The 25,345-nt window shown below is 36.1% G+C and overlaps 1 protein-coding gene and 1 long non-coding RNA gene across 2 annotated transcripts; both read left to right on the top strand.

Annotated features, from left to right (window-relative positions):
- Positions 1 to 12,627: 12,627 nt before the first annotated feature.
- LOC140184427 (uncharacterized) lies at positions 12,628 to 13,748 on the top strand. The gene is made up of 2 exons (XR_011881067.1): positions 12,628 to 12,956; positions 13,390 to 13,748. It is a non-coding gene; the product is annotated as an uncharacterized lncRNA (long non-coding RNA).
- A 3,214-nt stretch (positions 13,749 to 16,962) lies between these two features.
- On the top strand, positions 16,963 to 17,539 carry LOC140184107 (protein FAR-RED IMPAIRED RESPONSE 1-like). Its single transcript, XM_072234393.1, has 2 exons — positions 16,963 to 17,233; positions 17,358 to 17,539. The coding sequence occupies exons 1-2, from the start codon at positions 16,963 to 16,965 to the stop codon at positions 17,537 to 17,539; spliced, it is 453 nt and encodes a 150-aa protein (XP_072090494.1).
- Positions 17,540 to 25,345: the final 7,806 nt, after the last annotated feature.

Below are 25,345 nucleotides of genomic sequence, written 5' to 3'. Positions count from 1 at the left end.
GAAGAAGGGAAGAATTTTCGAAAATAAGTTAAAAAGATTTTAAAATAATTAAAAGAGATTTTGAAAACATGATTGATGATTTTCGAAAACTAAGATTGAGAAAGAAATAAAGTGATTTTTGAAAAAAGATTTTGAAATTAGAAATAAAAAAGATATGATTTGAAAACTATCTTGAAAAAGATGTGATTAAAAAGATATGATTGAAAAGTTATGGTTTTAAAAAGATTTGAGATATGATTTGAAAAACAATTTAAAAAGATTTGATTTTTAAAATTAATGACTTGGCTAACAAGAAAAGATATGATTCAAACATTAAACCTTTCTCAACAGAAAAGGCAGCATACTTGAAATGTCAAATCAAATCATTAATTGTTAGCAAGTATTTTTGAAAATGGAAAGAAATCAATTTTGAAAAGATATGATTGAAAAGATATGATTTGAAAAAGATTTGATTTTGAAAAATTATGAAAACTTGAAAAAAATTTGCATTAAAAACAAAATCTTCCCTCTTGTGCCATCCTGGCGTTAAACGCCCAGAATGGTATACATTCTGGCGTTTAACGCCCAAATTGCTACCCTTTTGGGCGTTAAACGCCCAGCCAGGTGCCCTGGCTGGCGTTTAAACGCCAGTTTTCCTTCCTCACTGGGCGTTTTGAACGCCCAGCTTTTTGTGTGTAATTCCTCTGCTGAATGTTCTGAATCTTCAATTCTCTGTATTATTGACTTGAAAAGACACAAATTAAAAATTTTTTGGATTTTTAATGATGAGGAAAAATCAAAATGCAACTAAAATCAAATAAACAATGCATGCAAGACACCAAACTTAGAAGTTTGTATACTACTGACACTAACAAATTGAGAATGCATATGAAAAACAACAAAACACTCAAGACAAGAGAATTTAAAGATCAGAACAAGGAAATCATCAAGAACAACTTGAAGATTAATGAAGACACATGCATGAATGCAAGAAAAATAGAAACATGCAATTGACACCAAACTTAAAATGAGACTAGTGTCTCAATAAGAAACATAAAATATTTTTTTTTCATTTTTATGATTTTGTATTTTTTTTTGGATTTTTCAAAAATTAAGTGGAAAAGAAAATAAAGATATCAAAATTCTTAATGAGAATTCCAGGAATCATGCAATGTTAGTCTAAAGCTTCAGTCTAAAGGAATTAGACATGGCTAGCCAAGTTTCACCAGGACATTGCATTCAAGAGCTAAATTGATGAGAATCAATCAGCTTTGGTGATGATAAAAACATCACCTTGAAACACTAGAATTCATTCTTAAGAACTCTGAAGAAAAATACCTAATCTAAGCAACAAGATGAACCGTCAGTTATCCAAACTCAACAATCCCCGGCAACGGCGCCAAAAACTCGGTGCACGAAATTGTGATCATCAATGGTGCCATCAACATGGTACTCTCAATTGCAATCTCAACTATTTATCACAACTTCACACAACTAACCAGCAAGTGTACTGGGTCGTCCAAGTAATAAACCTTACGCGAGTAAGGGTCGATCCCACGGAGATTGTTGGTATGAAGCAAGCTATGGTCACCTTGTAAATCTTAGTCAGGCAGATTCAAATGGTTATGGATGATATATGAATAAGGCATAAAATAAAGATAGGGATACTTATGTAATTCATTGGTGAGAACTTTAGATAAGCGAATGGAGATGCTTTGTCCCTTCCGTCTCTCTACTTTCCTGCTGTCTTCATCTAATCCTTCTTACTCCTTTCCATGGCAAGCTGTATGTTGGGCATCACCGTTGTCAGTGGCTACAGTCCCGTCCTCTCAGTGAAAATGTTCAACGCACCCTGTCACGGCACGGCTATTCATCTGTCGGTTCTCAATCAGGTTGGAATAGAATCCATTGATTCTTTTGCGTCTGTCACTAACGCCCAGCCTTCAGGAGTTTGAAGCTCGCCACAGTCATTCAATCATTGAATCCTACTCAGAATACCACAGACAAGGTTTAGACCTTCCAGATTCTCTTGAGTGCCGCCATCAATTCTAGCTTATACCACGAAGATTCCGATCAAGGGATCCAAGAGATAAACATTCAAGCCTTGTTTGCTTGTAGAACAGAAGTGGTTGTCAGGCACTCGTTCATAAGTGAGAATGATGATGAGTGTCACATAATCATCACATTCATCATGTTCTTCGGTGCAAATGAATATCTTAGAACAAAAATAAGCTGAATTGAATAGAAGAACAATAGTAACTGCATTAATACTCGAGGTACAGCAGAGCTCCACACCTTAATCTATGGTGTGTAGAAACTCCACCGTTGAAAATATATAAGAACAAGGTCTAGGCATGGCCGAGAGGCCAGCCCCAAAACGTGATCAAAAGATTCAAAGATCTAAAGATGAAAATACAATAGCAAAAGGTCCTATTTGTAGAGAACTAGTAGCCTAGGATTTACAGAGATGAGTAAATGACATAAAAGTCCACTTTCGGGCCCACTTGGTGTGTGCTTGGGCTGAGCATTGAAGCTTTCATGTGTAGAGACTTTTCTTGGAGTTAAACGCCAGCTTTTGTGCCAGTTTGGGCGTTTAACTCCCATTCTTGTGCCAGTTCTGGCGTTTAACGCCGGGCAGTTTTGAGCTGATTTGGAATGCCAGTTTGGGCCATCAAATCTCGGGCAAAGTATGGACTATTATACATTTCTGAAAAGCCCAGAATGTCTACTTTCTAACGCCATTGAGAGCGTGCCAATTGGGCTTCTGTAGCTCCAGAAAATCCACTTTGAGTGTAGGGAGGTCAGAATCCAACAGCATCTGCAGTCCTTTTCAGCCTCTGAATCAGATTTTTGCTCAGGTCCCTCAATTTCAGCCAGAAAATACCTGAAATCATAGAAAAACACACAAACTCATAGTAACGTCCAGAAAAGTGAATTTTAACTAAAAACTAATAAAAATATAATAAAAACTAACTAAAACATACTAAAAACATACTTAAAACAATGCCAAAAAGCGTATAAATTATCTGCTCATCAATAGTTATCTTATCTTATCTTATCTTATCTTTGAGTGAAGTCATCTTATCATTAGGGGAACCACCTTTGTCTTTCTGGGCTTTGGCTGCCTTTAGATTGGGCTGTGTTCCTTCATTTTGGGCCTGCTTTGGCTCCTTTGGTGATTTGGCCGAGCTCTTTGAGAAGAGGTTGGATAGTCTGACCTGAAGAGGTCGGTCGGCTTGTCGCTAAACATCCCGGGTCAGACAGCTTGACCCAGGGTATGAACAGTAACCGTACCCAAAAGTGGATTTCCAAAACCATGCAACTGCATCACCTTTTGGAATGACATGAAAAGACATGACCTCATAAAAGAAAGATTTTATTTGATTTAAAAATTAAAACAGGAAATTAATTTTTAAATTTTGAAAACTTTTAAAAATTTAAATCAAACTGAAAATCTTTTTGGGTCAAGAATATTGAATTAAAAATTCTTTCAAAAAAAATTAAGCACGCAGCCCGACAAACACAACAACCAAACAAAAAATTGTAACATTCATATATGGGCCCAGAGATGGATGGATTTAAGGAAACACATTGGACCACTCTAGATCTGATTTTGAGGTTGGCCCAGATTGACTTTCACTTGAAACAAGCCCAGAACACGCTGATTTGAAGGAAACATTCATCACCTGCCCAAAATTGTCTCATACCTGTTTATGAGACAAAAAGCTCCAGCAAATACATCAGCATTTTTCAAATAAGGAATCATAACTCAAAATTTCTAGACAAGCCCTCAGCATGCAGAATCTATCCTCAACTAATGGTTTTTTGAAAATGTCTGCTAATTGCTCCTCAGATTTAACAAATTGAATAATAATATCACCTTTTTGGATATGTTCTCTTATTGAGTGAAATTTCACTTCAATATGTTTAGTCCTAGATTGCAAAACTGGATTTTTAGAAATATTGATGGCACTCATATTATCACACATCAAGGGAATATTTTTAGCATTTAATTTGTAATTAGCAAGCTGTGTTTTTAACCATAAAAGCTGAGAACAACAAGAAGAAGCAGCTATATACTCAGCCTCTACAGTGGATAAGGCCACTGTCGGTTGCTTTTTACTTGACCAAACATTTAAGGACTTTCCAAGGAAGCAACATAGTCCTGAAGTGCTCCTTCTATCAACTCTATCACTAGCAAAATCTGCATTACAATAACCAACTGCAGAAAAATCATCAATCTTAGGATACCAAAGACCAAAATTGGATGTGCCATGAACATATCTAATGATCCTTTTAACTGCTGAAAGATGTGACTCTTTAGGTTTGGATTGGAACCTTGAACACAATCCAACACTTTGTATAATGTCGGGTCTAGAGGATGTTAAGTACATAAGAGAACCAATCATTCCTCTATACCTAGTCTCATCTACATCTTTCTCAATTTCTCCCTTATCTAATTTAGAATTAGGGTGCATGGGAGTTTCCATGGGTTTGGTATTTTCCATACCAAATTTCTTAACTAATTCCTTGGCATACTTCTCTTGATGAATGGAAATACCATTTTCAGTTTGTTTAATTTGCAGCCCAAGGAAAAAATTAAGTTCACCCATCATACTCATGTCAAATTCACTTGTCATGAGTTTTCCAAATCAGAACAAAGGGATTCATTTGCTGATCCAAAAATAATGTCATCAACATATATTTGGACTAGAATAAAAGACTCATTAGAATTCTTGATAAATAGAGTTGTGTTTGTGGTGCCTCTTTGAAAACTATTTTTCAAAAGAAAAGAGCTAAGTCTCTCATACCAAGCTCTAGGAGCTTGTCTTAAACCATAGAGAGCTTTAGATAATTTGAAAACATGATCAGAATGCTCTTTATTTTCAAAACCAGGTGGCTGCTCCACATACACTTCTCTATCTATCACACCATTCAAAAATGTACATTTCACATCCATTTGATATAATTTAAAACCACAAAATGCATCATAGGCTAAGAGAAGTCTTATGGCTTCCATTCGGGAAACAGGGGCAAAGGATTCATCAAAGTCTATTCTTTCTTCTTGGTCATATCCTTGTGCCACAAGCCTTGCCTTGTTTCTTGCAATGCTGCCATCTTCTCCTAACTTGTTCCGAAATATCCACTTGGTTCTGGTCACTTTCTTTCCACTCGGCCTTGGAATCAAAGTCCACACTTGATTCTTCTCAAATTCAAGAAGCTCATCCTCCATTGCTTTAACCCAAGAAAGGTCACTAAGGGCTTCCTTGACATTTTGAGGCTCTATTTGTGAGAGAAGGGCAATGTTTGAACCTTCATTTGCTTTTCTAGTGGATGACGAGTTCTAACCCCTTGTGAGACGTCCCCAGTGACAAATTCCTCTGGATAATTCTTCAAGAATCTCCATTCACGAGGTCTGGTAGACTTGGCGGCAGATTCAGTTACCAAGGGACTTTGGGTGCTACTGTCTTCAAGATCTCCCTCAAATTCATGAGACAAAATGGAATTGTCTCTCAAATTTTTAGCAACTGCAGTTTCTGGGTCAGGTTGAACATAATTTCCATTTTCTTGATTTTGCCCAGTTTCAACTTCCTTTTGAGCTTGATTTTCTGCATCACAATCTTCCAAAATACTTTGCACCAAGTTAGTATCACAAAATATAACATGTATGGACTCATCAATAATCCTAGCATCTTGATGATAAACCCTATATGCTTTACTAGTTGTGGAATATCCTACAAATAAACACTCATAAGCCTTTGGATCAAATTTACCCAAATTATCCTTGTTATTTAAAACAAAACATTTACATCCAAAGATGTGTAAGTAGTCTAAGTTTGGTGGGTAGCCTTTCCAAAGTTCATAAGGGGTTTTTCTTAAAAAATTTTCTTATGATTGTTCTATTCAAAATGTGGCAAGCCGTGTTAACCGCTTCAGCCCAAAGGAATTTTGGAACATTGCTCTCACAAAGCATAACTCTTGTCATCTCTTGTATGCTTCTATTTCTCCTTTCCACCACACCATTTTGTTGTGGTGTCCTTGGACAAGAGAAGTTATGAGATATTCCAAATTCCTCACAAAAGGATTCAAATAAATTATTTTCAAATTCAGTTCCATGGTCACTTCTTATAGAAGAGATTTTCAAATCCTTTTCATTTTGAATTTTCTTGCAAAAAGGTTCAAAGGCCGAAAAGGCTTCATTTTTGTGTGCAAGAAATAAAACCCAACCGAACCTAGTATAGTCATCCACAATTACTAAACCATAATGTTTACCACCTAGGCTTTGAGTTCTTGTTGGACCAAATAAATCAATGTGTAGCAACTCAAGTGGTCTTTTAGTAGAGATGTCTTCCTTTGGTTTAAAAGAACTTTTTGTTTGTTTTTCCATTTGGCAAGCATCACAAGTGATGTCTTTGTCAAACTTTATAAACGGAAGACCTCTTACTAATTCCTTCTTTACAAGTTTGTTTATTTGAAACATACTTGCATGGCCCAATATCTTGTGCCATAACAACTTTTCAGATTCTTTAGAGTGAAGACAAGCTACATTTTGATCCTTTAGATCATCAAGAGTAAGTCCATGCATATTATTAAAACGCTTGGCAACAAACATCACTTCATTTGTCTTTTCATTTATAACACAGCATTCAAATCTTTTGAAAGTCACTAAATATCCTAAATCACACAGCTGACTTATACTTAAAAGATTATGTTTCAAACCACATACCAAAAGTACATCATCAATGAAAGTAGATTTCTAATTACCTACTTTCCCAACAGCAATGATTTTACCTTTACCATCATCTCCAAAAGTCACAAAACCTCCATCATACTTGTTTAGTTTGATGAAGTAGGTTAACCTTCCAGTCATGTGCCTTAAACATCCACTATCCATGTACCACATGTCTTTTTTGTTCTTGGATGCTAGGCAAATCTGCATGAAGAGTTTCAAGTAGCCTTAGGAATCCAAATTAATTTGGATCCTTTGAAGTTAATCCATCTTGGTTGCCCAAGTGCATTGAAATCACAAACAACATTGTAAACTTTGTTTCCTGCAACTCTTTTTTCAATGAAGCATTGTGCATATGAGTGACCAAATTTCTTGCAATTAACACAATGATTTTTTGATGTGTGTTGCTGAAATTAAGGTGAGTTATACTGATTGAAGTGATTAAATGGTTGAAATTTTCTGGTTTTTAGAGGAGATGGATTTCTTTTGACAAACTGATTTTTGTTATAATTATTCCTCTTTGCAAAAATATTTTCACCAGAATTTTTGAAACTCTTTGGATTTTTCGAAAATGAGGTTTTGTTGTAGAAAATTGGTTTCTTGAAAGCAGCCTCATTTTTCAAAATGTAACCCAAACCTGGCCTGTTTGAAGTAAGTTCGGTTCTTGGTGAAGGTTCAATTTCGCTTGTGTGAACTTCATCAAATTTCTTCTCAAGTGTGGGAACATACCCAATACTAGATTTGTTAGATGTGTTTTTTGTATTTGATGAAGAAGCCACAAACTTTATAGAGGAAATATTGGAAACTGCATCTTTCTGGCTATGTAGCCTAAACCAGATTTTTCAAACAATGGTCTTTGACTTGCAAGTAATTTGTCCAAGTTACTTGAACCTTGAGCAAATTTTGCTAAGTCACCATTCAGCCTTTTAATCATATCATTTAGTCTTTCATTTTCAGTAATTAACTCATGAGAAGGATCCATGATGTGCTTTCCTTTTAATTTTTCAAGTTTAGATTTTAATAATCTGTTTTCTTCAATAATGTCCAAAACACATTCAGTTTCATTTACTTTTTCTTTCAAAAAATCATTTTCAGCTCTTAACACATTTCTTTCAGATCTGCACTCATTGTATTTATCTAGCAGTTTTGATGTATTTAAGGTGAGATCATCAATAATAGCATGTAAATCATCTATGGTTAAATCATAGTAATTTACCTCATCAAGATTGTTGTTTCCAGCCATGAAAAAATCTTTGTCTTCACCTTCAGATTCTTCTTCTTTATTTGAGTCATTCTCAAGATCCTCCCAAGTTGCCATGAGTACTTCTTCCTTTCCTTCTTTCCTTTGTCCTCCTTTTTGAGCTTTGGATAGTTTAGCTTGAAGTGTCCAGCCTCCTTGCAGTGATGGCACGTCACCTTGCTCAGGTTGAACTTGTGGTCCTTTGAACTTGAGCCCTTGTATTTGCCCTTGTTCTTGATCATCCTTCTAAATCTCCTAACAAAAAACAAAAGCTCATCATTTGAAATACCATCACTAGACTCACTCTCTTTCGGTTCTATCTGAGACTTGAGGGCTATTCCCTTTTTCTTTGAGTCTGTGTTTGTGTGTGTGGCTTTATAGACAAGGAGTTTTCCTCTCAACTCATCATAGGTTATGAGACTTATGTTGTTGCTCTCGGTTATGATAGTAGCAGTGTTTTCCCATTCTTTTGTGAGGCTTCTATGGAGTTTTCTCACCAAGTTTTGTTCTGCATAGTTTGTACCCATAGCATCAAGGTTGTTGATTATGATTGAGAATCTCTCAAACGCTTCATCAATACTTTCTCCATCCTTCATGCTGAACATCTCGTACTCTTTTCGCAGCATATCAATCCTCGTTTCTTTGACTTGTTTAGTGCCTTCGTGTGTAACCTGGAGTTTTTCCCAGATTTCTTTGGCTGTCTTGCATCTAGACACCTTCCGGTACTCTTCAAAGCTGATAGCACAGTGAAGAAGGTTGATTGCTTTAGCATTCAGCTCTATCTTCTTCTTGTCATCTTCGTTCCACTCAGCTTCTTCTTTTGGAGTCACCACTCCATCAGCACTTGTTTTTGTTGGGATCTTGGGACTGCTCACAACAATCTTCCATATGTTGTAGTCAATGGATTGGATGAAGATCCTTATCCTTTCTTTCCAGTAGGAATAGTTCTTCCCGTTGAAGAAAGGTGGCCGGTTGTTTGAATGGCCTTCAGTGAGGGTGTAGGCAACTATGGTTGTGCCCAAGTTGTTTGCCATTGAATCTTTGCTCAAAGCGGTTAAGCTTGATTCTTGAGACCTAAACTCTGATACCAATTGAAGGTTGTGGGAGGTTTAGAGAAGGGGGCTTGAATCTATGCATTCCTTTTCAGTTGCTCTTATGACCTTTTAAACGAAACTTTCAATTCTGATTCTGTTTGAACTCAGCAGTGGAAATTTATGAGACAATTTGTTTTTATCTCATGAATATCAGAAAACAGAACACAGCAGAGAAGAGAAAAGCTAACACCAGCATATATCCTGGTTCGGTTGCCTTGTGCTATGCAACCTACGTCCAGTCTCCTCCACAACAATGGAGGAATTTCCACTATAGTTAAAAGTATTACATACACCAATTTCACACTCAAGTTCTATCCTAACTTGACATTGGCTATGCTAACACCTAACTATTCACTCTTAGTGCTAACTCAACTAAGAAAGGGATACCAAACAGGTACAAGATACAAGACACTTAACCAACCTAAAGAAATCAGAAAATAACTCTAGGCTTTTCTCTCAAGTGTATCATTCAGCCTTTTTCCACTCATGGCTTTTGCTTGAGCTTTCTCACAATGCCTTTTTTCACAAGAAATTACAGAGAGATATACTTAGAAAAGTACATTACAATCAGTAAAACATGAAGGAGATTGACTTCATCGACAGCCTTTGTGCTATGCAAAAACCAGATTAGCAAGCCTTTGATTTAGTTCTTCATACTGGCGGAATGCACCTTTGATTAGGTTACACTATCCAGTTAGTTGAACTCTCTCAAAGAACACTTCTCAGAATAAAAACTCAATACTCTGGTTATCTCTCCTTGGTTTTTGAATGAACACCAAACTTCTTTTATCTCCTTGCATGTTACTTGGTTCTTCTTCCAAGGTCAACACCTTGAGCCTTGAGCTTCACCAACCCACAGATTCACTTTTTCTCATTAAACCTTAGAGTAGAAACTTTTTCTTCTGACTCCTTCATCTTGGCCGAAAGCCATAAAGCAGGAACCACAAAAACCTTCTAGTGGTCAACTTAATATGGACCCTTGAAAACCAACTTGGTCTCCAAGACAAGTTTGAGACCATGGATACACAATAGATTGGGGCTGAAGGTAACTTTTCCTTGTATGCCATTTTTGGACTTGCAGAGAGTTGGGAAGAAGAGAGGAAGATCTGATGCATGGAAGAGGAAATAGTTTACCTTTAATATTGACCTAAGCTTGATTTGGTTTGAACTGGATGATTAGACTTCGGCCCCTCAAGCTTGATCTTTCTCTTTCTTTCTTCTTCTGTGAATGGCGTGTGGAAGAAGCTCTTTCTCTTTCACTTTCTTACTTTTCTGAAACTCTAATTTGACTAAGACAAAAGAGAGAGGAACGTTGCTTTAGTAAGAGCAAGATGGAAGAAATTGCTTGCTGAAGTAAAATCGGGCTTGGATCGGGTAGTGATATGCTTGGCCCGTTCTGATTTCTTCAACTTTGTTTCCTTATGGGCTTCGTTTATATTGTTGGTCCGTCAGCCTTGTTTTATTTCTCATTCTATTTGGGCTATAATTCACATTTTGGCCTGTAATATTTTATAAATAATTAGTAATATACAATTTTAATTAATCAACACTAATTATTCATTTTGCCCAAAAATAATGTTTATCATCACTAATTAATTTAGTTAATTTCTTAACTCAACATAATAATAATAATAATAATAATAATAATAATAATAATAATAATAATAATAATAAAACAGTAACAAAACAATACTATTACTATTATTATCTTAAAAATAATAATAAATTATTAAAAATTATAAAAAATAATTAAACATTATTTATCTATCATTATAAAATATTAACGATTTATTGTTATTATCAAATAGTATTATTTATTTATTATAAAAAATATTATTAATTTATTATTATTATCCTACACAGTATTTTATTATTATACTACTCATGATAACAATTTTTTTCATTATTATTCTTATTATTATTATTATTATTATTATTATTATTATTATCATTATTATTATTATCATTATTATTATTATTATTATTATTATTATTATTATTATATTTGTTAAAAGATAAATAAATAAAATTTAAATAAATATATTTATTTATCATAATTTTTTAAAAAAAAATTACTTATCCATTGAAGATGATCCAAGTATTCAATAATATGATCTTCAGGTTTAGTAAAATCACGAACCATTTTTTGTTTAAGATCCAAATGAACCTAAACTTTTTACTCTTATTCTTCCTCTCACAAGCTTCCTCACACCTTTCCAAACCCCTCTCTGCACAACCCTCACACAACACTCTTCACTCTTCAGAAACACCCCCTCTCATTGCGTTTTGCGTTTTAAATACCCCTCAACACTCTTCTCCAACATGTGGCGTGCATTCAACTGGGAAGACTACTAAACGCAATCTGCATTTTGGCCTGGCTAGCTGCCAAACGCAGCTTTCATTTTTGGACTTCAAAGATGGTCAACAAAGCAGGTCCGATCTGCATGCAAGGGACAGGGACACGTTTCGAGCCCTTGATCTGCTTCCCTGTCAATCGGAAGCCGCGTTTTGCATGTTGTTGCAGCTTTCTGCCGCGTTTTGCATGTTGTTGCAGCTTTCTGGTTTTTTGATTCATGCAAAACATATTCTGCGTTTTGCAGGTTACTGACTTCAACAGATCTACATTTGTGGAATATACGCCAAATCACAATATAGTTGCACATCTCCATTATTACTTCCATTCATAAATTAATTTCTATCCCGAGTCTTATAAGATTTTAAAATTCACATGTCAACGTGTTCTGTATCGGTGTCGGTGTCCGTGCATCATAAATAATCAAATTAATGCCTAAATATTTTTTTTTATTTTTTTTAATGTATTCATGAATAGATACTTTAACTCCCTTATTAGTAAAATCTTTTAAAATTTACCAATGTTGCTTACAAATTTCTTGTTATAACAATTCTTGAAGGAACATTTTGATTATTTTCTATTGTTTTTGGTTTTGTTAAAAAGAATTTATTTAACGCTGAGGATGTGATGCCATTAGCGGCATAATTGGATTGGGCTTAATAAGACAAGCAAAATAGGTTGCAACCAAATTTTTTTTTTCAGATTAAATTGGGTCGAACTAATGCATTTTTCATGATTAAACCCAAAGTATTTTAGTCAAAATTTAAAATAATCAAATACAGAAATACAATCATATTTATTTATTTTTCATGGATAAGACTGTTAGAACCTCTTTTTGAGTTAAGGAAAAAAATTTTAAATTGAACCAAATTTAATATCAATTTATTAATTTTTTGTCCTTCATACAATGATTCAGTACTCCTATTTATATTTCTAAAAACTCTAATAGGTTGACCAACTAATTAAGCAACCCAATATTAGTTGGGTCGTAACAATACTTCCCCATCAAAACAATTTTGATCTCAAGGTTAGTAAAAACAAAAAAACATTCTTTAAATTCTAAGTATAATTATTCCTAATTATAATTATTTAAAAAATTAAAAAATAAATAATTTTAAGACAATTATTTTTTATCCTACTACATATAACACAATTTTTTTCAGGATTCCAAAGTTTAAAATAATATCCAACTAAAGTATAACAAACTTGTTGGTTCTAACCCCCAAAACTCATACAAATAATTCTTAGGATTCCAAACTTTAAAATAATCCACCTGACCAACAAAAAAAGCTCTTTCTCCATCCATTGCTTATCGCTGCAGCTGAACAGGAGATGGGAGGAACGCCCTTCAATTTCCGCCTTCGACCGCAACTTTTTCTAGCCACACCTACGCCTGAAAACTGCCACCTCTTCTTGCTCCTTCAGATCCGGAGGTTCTGGTGGTGGTCGTTGCACTACAACCGCCCTTGCTAGTTCAGACCATTCACCTGTGCGCCAATCTTTGAAGCCTCTAGTTGCATCGTCATAGCCAGTGCTCACCTTCATCGGATGCTGCATTTGGTAAAAACATTTGTATTTTGATTGGATTGTCAGTGTTGTAAAATCTAGAATTGTGATTGATGATGCTGAGAACTGATGTTGAGGTGTTGAAGAAGATCGTTAAATTCTTGAAGTTGTAATTTTTATATCCATATGATGTAGTTTTGGTTAATCTGTAATTTCTATTGATCCTTCTTGGTGCCGTGGTGGTTGTGATTGAGATTTGGAATTTGATTCTTCTTCTTCTAATTCTTCTCTGTTAAGTTGCTCAAATTTTGTTTTGTGCTTAATTTGTTCTTCTTCCTCTTTTCTTTCTTGAATTTCTGCTATTGCTGCTGTGATTTTCTAATTGATTTTTTTTTATCAATTTGTGATCGCTGTTGTTGTTGTTGACTGAGATTTAGCCTAGCCTCAATCTCTTTCCATTCTTCTACTTCTTTCGAACAAATTTCAGGTAGGATTGGGTGCATATCTGGTTGGAAACATGTAGGAATGCCATGTCGAACATCTCCCAATCTGCTGTTGGATTGCGCCAACTCCATAGTCAAAACCATGTCAAGACCCGACCAGTTAAACCCCTTTCAACTTCTAACAATATCTGCTCTTTCGTAGTGCCTCTAGTATCCCAAAATTGGCCGGCTAAGATGGGCCACCAGTAACTATTGATTTCATCGAACATAGAAATTTCGCTCCTGACGAATTCAGTTTCTTCTGCCATGAAAGGCTCTCAATAAAAATACCAATGTTAAAACTCTTCTTCGAGTTAGGAAGAGAAACTTCAAAATTGAACTAAGTTCAATATCAATTCATTAATTTCTTGTTCTTTATGCAATGACTCAATACTCCTATTTATATTCTTAACAAACGCGGCCTAACATTGGTTGGATCATAACAGAGGCCTGGCTCAATAAGCAAATCCTAATATCTAAAAGAGAAAGTATAGGGAGTCAATGTGTTTGCTGTACAATGCATACAATGGGGTTAATTTTGAATTAAAATTAAATTTATGGATAATTAATTAATTTTGAATTAATTCATATTTAAATTTTGAAAAAAATAGGAATAGAAGCAGTTATAGGAGTACAACGTAGACGTCAGTTTATCAATACCGTATTGTCTCCATTATCTCCAGATTTCACCGAAAACTACTTTCTCACTCGTCACTGCCCGTCGTCGGACTTGCCTATCACCAGCGTCATAGTCTGCAAAGGCCCTCGTCCAGCACCACCTACACATTTGTTGTTCGATTTGCGTTGGACGGCAACCACACAAATATCCAGCGTGCATAGCAAGAGAGAGCGTGTGTTTCTTATGCTTGATGTCGTCGTCGCAAGTAGAAGGGGTCTCAAGTGTGCTTGCTCTTCCACCCCGTCACCCCGCCGGAGTTCATTAATGGAGTGCATTATGGTTGAATCAGTGGATTGTATTCCATCTCTCGGTGGGAATGAGATTTCATCAAATCCAAATGAAAATATAGATGAACCTCTCGTCGTCGATCCTGTGCAAATGACTAAGGTAAGCATCGTTACGTATGAAATGATTTTTAATGGATGGTCATTTTTAGTTGAATGGGCAGTTTAGAATTAATGCAAGTGGCTTGTTTAATTTTATGTTGTTAATTGGTATTCAGATGCATCAACAACATGCTTTAGTCAACGAAGCTTAGAAAATTTTTTACATATCATTGTATTCTTATATGTATGTCAAATGTGATTAACGATTGTAACCACAACATATTGATGTGTTTCTGGAAGAAAATACTTATTTGTTAAAAAAGTGTTACGTACCCTGAGGAGAATGTTGAGTTAGCAGTGCAGGCAGCTAAAAAAGAGAAGATAATAATCCCTTTACCTTATCATTATTCTAGACGAAATAATAAAGGAAAGGGAGGAAAACTGATTTAAATAACTAATTTATTTTAGGAAGCAATAACTGATTGAGTCAGTTAGAGGAGAATCAGGGACTGCATGATTTTAGGAGGTAATAACTGATTGAATCAATTAGAGGAGAATCAGGGAACTGCATGATTGTGAAGATTTCAATTAGAGAGAGGGTGAGGCAATAAAAGAAGGAACCGAATAGGTATTGAAGCAGGAAAAGATTTGGAAAGGCCTAGGCTAGGAGAGAAGAGGACTCTCGAAATTCCTCTGCTATCATTTTTCTATTCTATTGTAATTTCTGCATTTCCATTCAATAAATTCCAGCTGAGAGTATTTTGCCTATAGGTTAACCTGTTCAGTTTATTTTTTGTTTTACCGAGTGCTATAGGAGCATTCTGTCGGTACCAGTTTTAACAAAAAGCTTATATGAAAACCCATTAAAATTGAATATACTCCCGCGTAAATAAAATACAGTGGCATGTAGGCAATGTTAGTGCAAGAGTTATCAATTGAATTAGAGTTGTAGCCAATGGTATAATAGGTAAAAAAGATATATTTTGATAATGAAAAGGAAAAATGTAGGAGTTATCAATTGATGCTTTTCATGTATTTGCTTTCTGCATGTTAGTATTAGAAGATGAGTATATGTATACAGTTATGCATGATGCTTAATGTATGCATAAAGAAAGCATCTCTTAAAAGTAAAAATATGCACCAGTGGCTGGAAAACCGAGGAAGGAACTGTGTATAGGAGTTGTACCTGATGCATGTTCAGCTGTATGCTATGCAGTGTTAATGTGAAAGAGAGTAGGTAGTAGTCACAATAATTGTATAATATTTCAAATGAAATAATTGATTTAATTACCATGAGTAGCATTTAAATGCCTTTGATGTAAAGCTTAAATTGGTTGGGTGGATGAGTTGATCTATAAATTTAGTTCGCATTTTTTTGTGCTAGTAAGTGAGGTTTCGTGCACATGATATTGAATAAAAATTGTTTTTTTTTTGTTGTAATTTGTGTGTTTATGTTGAAAGTGCAGGCCACGCAAATGTTGGATGTTACTGATGTTGGAAGTGATACGATGGATATTTGTGGCGAGGTTCGGATTGTAGTTTAAATTTGTGCAATCAGGATTCGCATGTTTGATGTCATAATTAATGGCTTTGTTTTTTTTATACGTAGTTACCTGATCATGGTTCCCTGGAGGAAGATGAAATACCAAGTGTTGAAATGCGGTTTGCGAAGTTGCAACTAGCTCATGATTTTTATGTTAGCTACATAAAGAAAGTTGGATTTGCAACTAAGATAAGGACAACAACATTTGACAAGATCACGAAAGAACCCGTTAACCAGGCTATCCACTGTAATCGGGATCGCATCCATGGGTCTCGTGTTAAAGCACCAACGCGCAAGAATCGGATTTCGGCCGCTGGGTGCAAGGCAAGAATATATGTGAAATTTGATAAGGAGAAGCAAGAGTGGCTTTTCTTCAAGGTTGAGTTGAGGCACATGCACCCATGTTCGGCGAAGAAGGCAGTGCACTACCGTGGGTTAGGCAGCTGACCATGCATGCGAAGTGCGTGATTCAAAATAATGATGAAGCTGGGATTCGACTAAACAAGACCTTCCTAGCGTTGGCCAATGAGGCTGGGGGCCCGTCGAATCTGGGATTCTCAGAAAAGGATTTAAGAAACTATATTACAGTAAGACTCCGAACCAGCAACGCAAATGCGGATGTTAGGGAGATGATGAACTATTTCATGAGAATGAAGGACATCAATCCGAACTTCTTCTATGCAGTGAAATTGGACGATGAGTGTAGATTTAGGAGTGCAGTTTGGGTTGGTGCAAGGTGTAGGGCTTCCTATGAATACTATGGAGATGTCGTGTCACTCGATAGCACTTACAGTACAAACAGGTAACAGGTGGTGTAGTTGTTTTTTTTTTGTTTCGGTAATGTTTTTTTCCATGTGGTTGTGACTGGGAATTCTTAATGGCATTTGGTTACATGTGTAGGCATGGGTTACTGTTTGCATCGTTCGTCGATGTCAACCACCATGGTAAGTCGACCATCCTTGGATGTGCGCTGTTGAGAAACGAGGAAATTCTGAGTTATGAGTGGGTTTTTACCCAATAGGTGACGTGCATGGGAACAGCTCCACAGTGCATCATTACTGATCAATGCAGATCCATGTTTAGTGCGATTAGAAAGGCGTTACCCAATACACGTCACTGTTGGTGCATCTGGAACATCATGAAGAAGTTTCCTCAGAAGCTTGGAGGTTATCGCCGGTACAGAGAGTTGTATGCCGAACTCAGGGACATTGTTTTCAACTCTCGGACGGAGGAGTCATTCGAGAGAAAATGGTTTGAATTTATAAAGGAGTACAATTTACATGACAACACATGGCTGTCAGGTTTGTAGTTGTACAATTACATTACGCTTTTCAATTTATAATTATGCGGTAGCTGGCTTTATCTATTTTGTAATAATGAGTTCAGTGAAAGGTTTCTGATATAGAAACGGTGTGTTTTCTGTAGATCTTTATGATGATCGACGCATGTGGGTTCCTATATTCTTCAAGGGTGAATTTTGGGCTACCATGAGGAGTACGCAAAAGAGTGAGAGCATGCACGCATTCTATGGTGGATTCTTACATAGCAAGACTAGCTTGGTCCAATTTGTTCACGAATACGACAATGTGCTTGGAGCCAAGGAGTAGAGGGAATTGGAAGATGATGCAGTAGACTCCAAGGGGGTTATACCTTGTGCAATGAGCTCGCCTATGGAGAGACAATTTCAACAGGAGTACACTACTAACATGTTTAGGAATGTTCAAGTTGAGTTTGTGAAAAAGGCTGATTGCAAAGCATCTGTAGTTACTGAAGATGGGCAAGTGGTATGCATGAAGGTGGAAGAGGAAAAATTAGTACATGATACTATGCTCTGTGTTTCGTATGTCATCCACTTTGACCGCTCCACACTGGAAGTTTGTTGTGAGTGCAATCTTTTTGAGAGTTCAGGTGTGTTGTGCTGTCACTATCTTGAGGTTTTTCATTCGTTTAAAGTGTATAAAGTACCTGCCTGCTATGTTCTCCCTCGATGGAGCAAGAATATAAAGTGCAAGCATACTTATATCAAGAGCAGTCACGATGTCAGTCGGTCAGATGTGAGTCATAATGCATTCAAAGGATTATGTGCACATTTTTACAATATTGCGTAGGAGTTCGTAAATGACAACGATGAAACAGCATTGCTGCATGCTGCTCTAGAAGAAACAAAGGCCAAGCTGAGCGAGCACCGTGCTAAGAAGAGGTTCGAGAGCGTAGCAGAGACCTACACCAGCATTGGTTCACAATGTTTGAATGTTCTCGGTGTTGTCGACATCCAAGGACCATCGTTAGTCACTACAAAGGGCTGGCCAAAGAGTAAGAAGCTTGGATCAACCCTTGAGAAGTCCTTCAACAAATCTAGTCAGAGTAAAAACAAGAACGCTTCCCCGGTACATGCTTGTGTGAATATGACTTGAACTATTAATTTTGATATTACACTATGCCATGAGGTCAATGTTTTAATTTTTGGGTTATTTAGCAGGTGGTTCGTTCAAATATATATCAGGATACAAACACTGGTGATCCTATTGCCCGGAATGCGCCCGAACAAGTGGGGAGCTTCATGTCTTTGCTAAGCTCATTTGACAAAAGTTAGAATATGCGGGACATGGGTGTGCGTGTGTTTATTTTTCTTCTTGATGTACATATAATTTCGAATGACATTCATGTATCATGGGTAATAGATGAGGTGGATGGTATTACGTTATGAAGATCTATTTTACGGGGTTGAATGCAGTTGTTCCAAGAATATATACATGATTTATTTCAATCTACAATTCAAATTTGCTACAAATAAACCAATTTAACATATTGTATTGTGTATGAATTTTAATTAGTGTGTTAACTTGGATGTTCGAATCAATACAGAATTGGATGTTTATTCAAGGCTTTCCGCATATACTTGTTTCGGAATAGTTAACGTGTATGTATGAGATCAGTTTCAGGCATATTCCATTGGATGTTCGATTCAGTAGGATTTCAGATGTTTATAATTACTAGTATCCCCGGATGGTTATTCTGTATAATGTGGGTGAATTTTGGTTGATATGTTAGTATTATTTTTAATCCGGATGTTCGAACCTGTACGACAGGGGATGGTTACTTCTTCTTATACGCAAATGGTAAGATAAAATTTCCATAGCTTATTGTGTGTAATGTTTTACCAGAATTTTAACCTGGATGTTCATTTCTATAGGAAAGCGGATGTTCAACCCTATTGTTAACTGAATGGTTATTGTTGAGCACTAGCATTTCTCCGCTGAGATATTTTCTTGAAATAGAATAAGAGTACTTAGAGAACCAAACATGTACATCATATATCTTATACCAAGAGTCTAACAGCAAAAGACCATATACACCTAAGTCAAAAAACACATAAGTTAATAAAGGTTTCTATGTTCTTAAGACTAAGTACAACTATTGCTTTCTCCGTTTTTGTTTTTTTCACAGGTTGTTCCCTGACCCATTTCATCAATGTCCTCGTGCTTGGTGCCGTGAATGGTGATTTCACCTCCTTTTTCTTGTTTCTTCTAGGGTTCCGGCGCGTACATTTCTCATTTTCTTCCAACAAGGTTCGCACCTGTCCTATTTTCTCATTGTGCGCTCCCATGACAATGTCCAGCATTAACTGACCTCTCAAAGCAAGAAGCATATCCTGTGGGTATTTACATGATGAGGATGATGATTGAATTTCGTAAGAAACATGAACCGGAAATAAAAAAATCTGAAAACGAGCGACAGAGTAACTTACATCATCCCATTCATATAGTCCATAATCTTCAGTCCATAACTCCATGAATTTAATTACAAAGATGCCACAATCCCAACTACGTAAATAACGAGGGTCCATTTAGTATGATATCAATGTCAAAGCAATTGCTAAAGAATGAATTTGCTAGGTGTGGCGATTACTAATACTTACCCATTGGTTTGCACGAGGACTGAGGCATATGCAATAGTTGGGCCATTCAAAGTATGCTCGTAAATTGGGATAGCCACTTTGGACATGTCTTCAAGAAGTCGACACTGTAAAAAACTCAACAATACTTTGTTAACTATTGAAGTTATTTATTGATGAATTCGAAAAAACAAACATGTGGTGTCCTAACTTACCGCATATGGATCTAGTTTTCTCCTTTCATCAGTGGGTTCCTCACATTTCAGACTATCAACTACCAACACCCATTTTTCCTGCCACATTAAAAGCATACAGCCACCAGTGTCCTTTCCAATACATTGGAATAAACCACTGCAAGAAGAAAGCACAAATAACAACACATGCAAATATGAAATCCATGGAGTAAGATGCACGACAAATATATCATAAACTTCACAGGTTAGTTCAGTCTTTACCATTATTGGTTAAATGACCTAGAAAATTCACTTTCACAAATAGGGCGTACGAATGAATAAGTGCATGCAGAATACAAATGAGACAACCTTTAAAATTTCTCAAAACATCCATCAATTTACGAAGAATAAGTGACCTGGACAAATAAGTCATTATCCTAAAAAGGATAACCATGTGATACATAAAAAAATATAATGTCTAACCCAATTTCTTTTTGATGCCTCCACTTTGTCAAAGAATCTGTTGTCATCTCCGAAATTTGGACCGAATCCATCATACACCGGCACTGGCCCATTCTGGAATGCATCCAAGTTATGCTTTCTTATCACCGTTTCCTGTTGCCAAAGCAGTATCCAACGATGCTATAACTATGATGAGAATTCAAAAAAATTACAATCTTCATACCAATATTCCTGGAGACACGCAATAGAAGCCAAGCTTGAAGCGCACTGCCGGAGTATCATTAAATGTGTTGCACATCCATTGAATAATCTGCGTAGAAAAAGTAATCACGCATGAAATCCAGGGTACGAGAAACAAATTAATTGAAACTACAACATGGGTTTCAATAACTTACATTGCTGTTGATCCAACCGCGTGCTTTCAGAGTCCACAAATCCAACCTTGACAGTTGAAGATACGGCCTACCTTCATAGGTAGCCAATGGTGCGTGTTTGTCGAGGCGAGAGTTCAGAATCCAACGCCAGGCCATTTCCTCCTTCTTCTCACCTAACTTTACGCTCTTAAGCTTCGGATGGACCGTTATGAGGGGGTGTGGCCGGTGACTTCTCTAGCTGTGTCAAGCCAATGGAAAAGCTAGGCCTTCCGAGACTCGGGGTGTGATAACGTGACTTGTTAGCCACGACCGTCTAAAGGGGTTCCATATTAATCGGACTTGTGTTCTCACCTTGTTCAAACTTTTTCAATAGTTCCTCAACTTCTGGACACTGCACAAAGTTTACGTCAAATTCTCTGCATCGAATGCAACTATAGTTACAAAACATGTGTAGAAACCATCAAAATCATAGTATAATTAAGACATGCAATTTTGAGACAGACAATAGATGGTTACCTAAAATAATCAATGTGCATTATGTGTAATATGTTACAGCTAATTGAAGATGTATGTCTACTTTGATTTTGAAACAACTGTATAATTTTAACTAATAGATTTTACGCGATTAGTTAATACATTGAAATAGAATGAGATAAGTGAGGGAACCAAATATGTTATTCTGTATAGAAGTTTAACCTATCTATGATAACAAAATTGTAGCAGGGAAATCAAGTACACACTGAGAAAAACTTTTATGTGGTCTATAGGCATACGAAATCTGTAATAAGCTAACTCTAGTTGTAGTCGGAGTTAAATTTCAGTACAAATGAGATATGTTAAAATGTCATTCCAAACAGAATATTATTTCTAGAACTTGCCTGTCAAAATCGTAATGAAGAGATTCCACAAGTGCTGAAGAGGGTATAATTGGATCCTGATTATGTGGAGCGAAAGCACTGTCCTCCTCATTTACATGCTCACCATTTGGGTTCAAGTCATCTTGGAAGAGTCGGAGCCTTCTTTGAGCAATGGGTACATCATCGTCTTCGTCGGAGTCTGAAGGTACAACAGGTCGGCACCTTCGTTAAGCAATGGGCACATCATCGTCTTCGTCGGAGTCTGAAGGTACAACATGTCTCTTGTTGCAACTTAGGCCTTCATGAGCTGCTGTGTTGTAGTCACGGGATCTGCCCCTGACGATCGGCAACTTTTTTTGCGTGCCTGTTCGGGCCTTCTGGTTTGTGAACGAGCTACGTAAGTAATCAACATAGAGAATAGAGACACCATGATGGTAGGCAAACAAAATTATATGTAACATAGCTTTCAAGATGAAAAATTACATCACATGTCATTAACAATCATTATTATAAACACAATGTACTAAACTAAAATTCCAAGAAGGACATTACCTTATGCGCCTCTCTATTCTTGGGTGACCTCCGTTGGCTTTGTTTAGTGGAGGCTGATTCCTTGCTCCCTCTCTTCCTATCTCCGATGCAACTCTGTTACGAACACGTTAATGGTATTTAGAAAGCAATAATTTACAATCTCACATTAGTGCATCAATCACTTTTGCACAAATTCCTCATCGGTAAATTGGCTTAGCATATTGGAAGGAATTAATTAACTGGCATAGTACCGCAGCCAGCACATTGGCGGCTTTCTTCTCAAGTTCTGCAGTAATCCATGCAATGACCCATGGTTCTTGTTCTCGACAGTGATCGAGTGGACCATGCTGCAATCGCTGGAAGTATAACAGCTGAAAGACAATTTAGAAATGTTATGTTATGCCATCTAGTAGCAATCAAGTAAAAAAAGCAACTAAACATTACAATATACCAAAAGGGCGAACATGCAGCCATCACAAGTTTCGTGGTTCTTAGATTGGAATTTCTCAATTGCTAGCCCCAACCACTTGAATGTTTTATGAGCCCAATTAAATCTGCTGGGGTCGGTCACATCAAGAATAGGAGGGATGTGCCATGGGGAAATGGTTTGCTGACTCGTTCGGCATAAGAACATTTTCAGCACCACTAGGATGAAGTGCCTTCTAAAATCTGTCCGTTGCGCATCAGTATCCATGGGACAAGCATACATGAAATCGCACAACTGGGTGGTTGGCTTTTTCTGAAACTGTGCTTTGATGGCGAGGTGGGCCAGATTCTTCTTTTTAAGTTTGGGTATGGCATCACCTACAATTTCAAATGCAAAATACTGTGAACAACAACTATTACGCAAAGACAAGGGTATCAAACCAGGATATGTTTAGTAAATAATAAATAGGGAACATTGCTATCTTACACATGTCGCGTATGCCTAACGCCTTCCCTATCAACTCAAAATTGATGCGGATGTTTCCAACGTCTAGAATAAGCGTATTCATGTCTACATCGTATGCCCTCACAAGTTGTTTCATTATACTTTGTTTCACCGCCCATTTTGGAATCCTCTTCACGAAACCAAACCTGATTGCGTCAATCTCCAGCAGCGTTTCCACAGCATTAATGTTTTCCAGATGGGTGACCATGCCATTGATATAGGATGGTGAACAGCGTGTCTCTACTAATTTCTCACTACAAAAATAATCACTTTTAGCGGCCATTTATTTTGCTTTTAGCGGCAATAAAAATAGCCACTAATACATTTACCGGCAATTTGACATCAGCCGTCTTATGCTTCGTCGCTAAAAGATTTTATTAGCCATTATAACATTTACCGGTAAAGACTGTTTTAATGGCCGCAAAAAGTATATAACTTTTAGCGGCCATTTTCTTGGCAATTTATATGGCCACTAAAAGTAATTCTAAGATTGCAACATTATTCACTTTTAGTTACCATTACTATTGCCACTAAAATCTATTTTACCGGCAATTTATATGGCTGCTAAAAAAATTCTAGAATTATAATATTATTCACTTTTAACTGCTATTACTATTTCTGCTAAAATCTTAAAGACTTTTTTTTAATTATACTCACTTTATTAGAACTAACAACCTATATTTTTTATAATAATAATAATAATAATAATAATAATAATAATAATAATAATAATAATAATAATAATAATAATAATAATAATAATAATAATAATAATTTGCATTTGAATTTTGATCAAGAAATTTTAAAATAAGCTTTCTATTAAAATGCTCCTTTTGACAAACTAGAATATTAAAAGCAATATTTGTCAATACATAATAGAGGTTTCTTTGTCATTTCATTCACTTTGAATACATTTTGCAAAAAATAAAAAAAGAAGCCAAAATATGCTCAATTTTTCTAGGCCAATATTGCAACAAAGCCACCAACTATGAGTCCCACAGCAGTTATAGTGATGCCAATTTCCTATAACACCATCTGCATATATAACAGATTGAAATTTCAATTCAATTAATGTTCCAATGCTTATTTTAAAATTCATAAAACTATAAACACCATCCAAATATAAATTAAATTTGAAAAACAAGAGTCATACAATGTCAAAAGAAATATATATATATACACACACACATGCAGAAGGTGCACACTCAAAACTGAAGCAATGGTTGAATTATCTACCACTCGACTTTTTATCCATTCCCTTATACCAAATGCCACAAAATTCATAAATTCCAATGTTTATTAAACAATAAAATGAATAGATATGCACTAACATGTGACAAACCCCAATTTGACGGTTTATCTTGTATTGATTTTAGGGGATTTTATAACCTTTTACCCACATTTATTCAATGAAATAGCATGGTTTTATAACTTCTCCTTTAATTATGCTTAAGAGTGAAAACATGCTTTTTAGGTCTTAAAATGAATAAATTCAATCACCTTGATTCCATTAGATGCCTTGATATGTTTGTTAAGTGATTTAAGGTTTAGGAGGCAAAGATTGGATCAAGGGAATGAAGAAAGAAGCATGAAAAGTTGGAGAACTCATGAAGAAATGAAAGAACCGGAAAGCTGTCAAGCCGACCTCTTCGTACTTAAACGACCATAAATTGAGCTACAGAGGTCCAAATGATGCGGTTCCAGTTGGGTTAGAAAGCTAACATCTGGGGCTTCGAAACGATATAAGATTTGCCATAGTTGCTACAAGTATGGTGGCGCGCACGCGCATAGTACGTGCACGCGCCGTTGCTGCCACCTAGTTCACTTAAAGCAAAACGTGGCCAGTGATTTTAGAAGCCTTGTGGGCCCAATCCAACTCATTTCTGATGCTATTTAAGCCAAGAATTGAAGGGGGAATGGACATACTTTCATACTTTACAATCTAGTTACCATTAGTTTAGTTTAGTAGTTAGAATTAGTTTCTAGAGAGAGAAGCTCTCACTTCTCTCTAGAATTAGGATTAGGATTAGGTTTAGTTCTTAGATCTAGATTTTAATTCATATTCTTCTACTTCTATCTTCTCAATTCATTGTTGTTACATTCCTTCTTCTTCTATTCTTTTATTGTAATTTCCTTTATGTTGTTCTTATACTTTGTTGTAGATCTACTATTGTTCTTTCCATTTTCTTC

This window comes from Arachis hypogaea, chromosome 4, assembly GCF_003086295.3.
Source record: "Arachis hypogaea cultivar Tifrunner chromosome 4, arahy.Tifrunner.gnm2.J5K5, whole genome shotgun sequence".
In the NCBI taxonomy this organism is placed as follows: Eukaryota; Viridiplantae; Streptophyta; class Magnoliopsida; order Fabales; family Fabaceae; genus Arachis; species Arachis hypogaea.
Note: the sequence above shows the minus strand (reverse complement) of the source record. Positions and strands in the feature narration are given on the sequence as shown.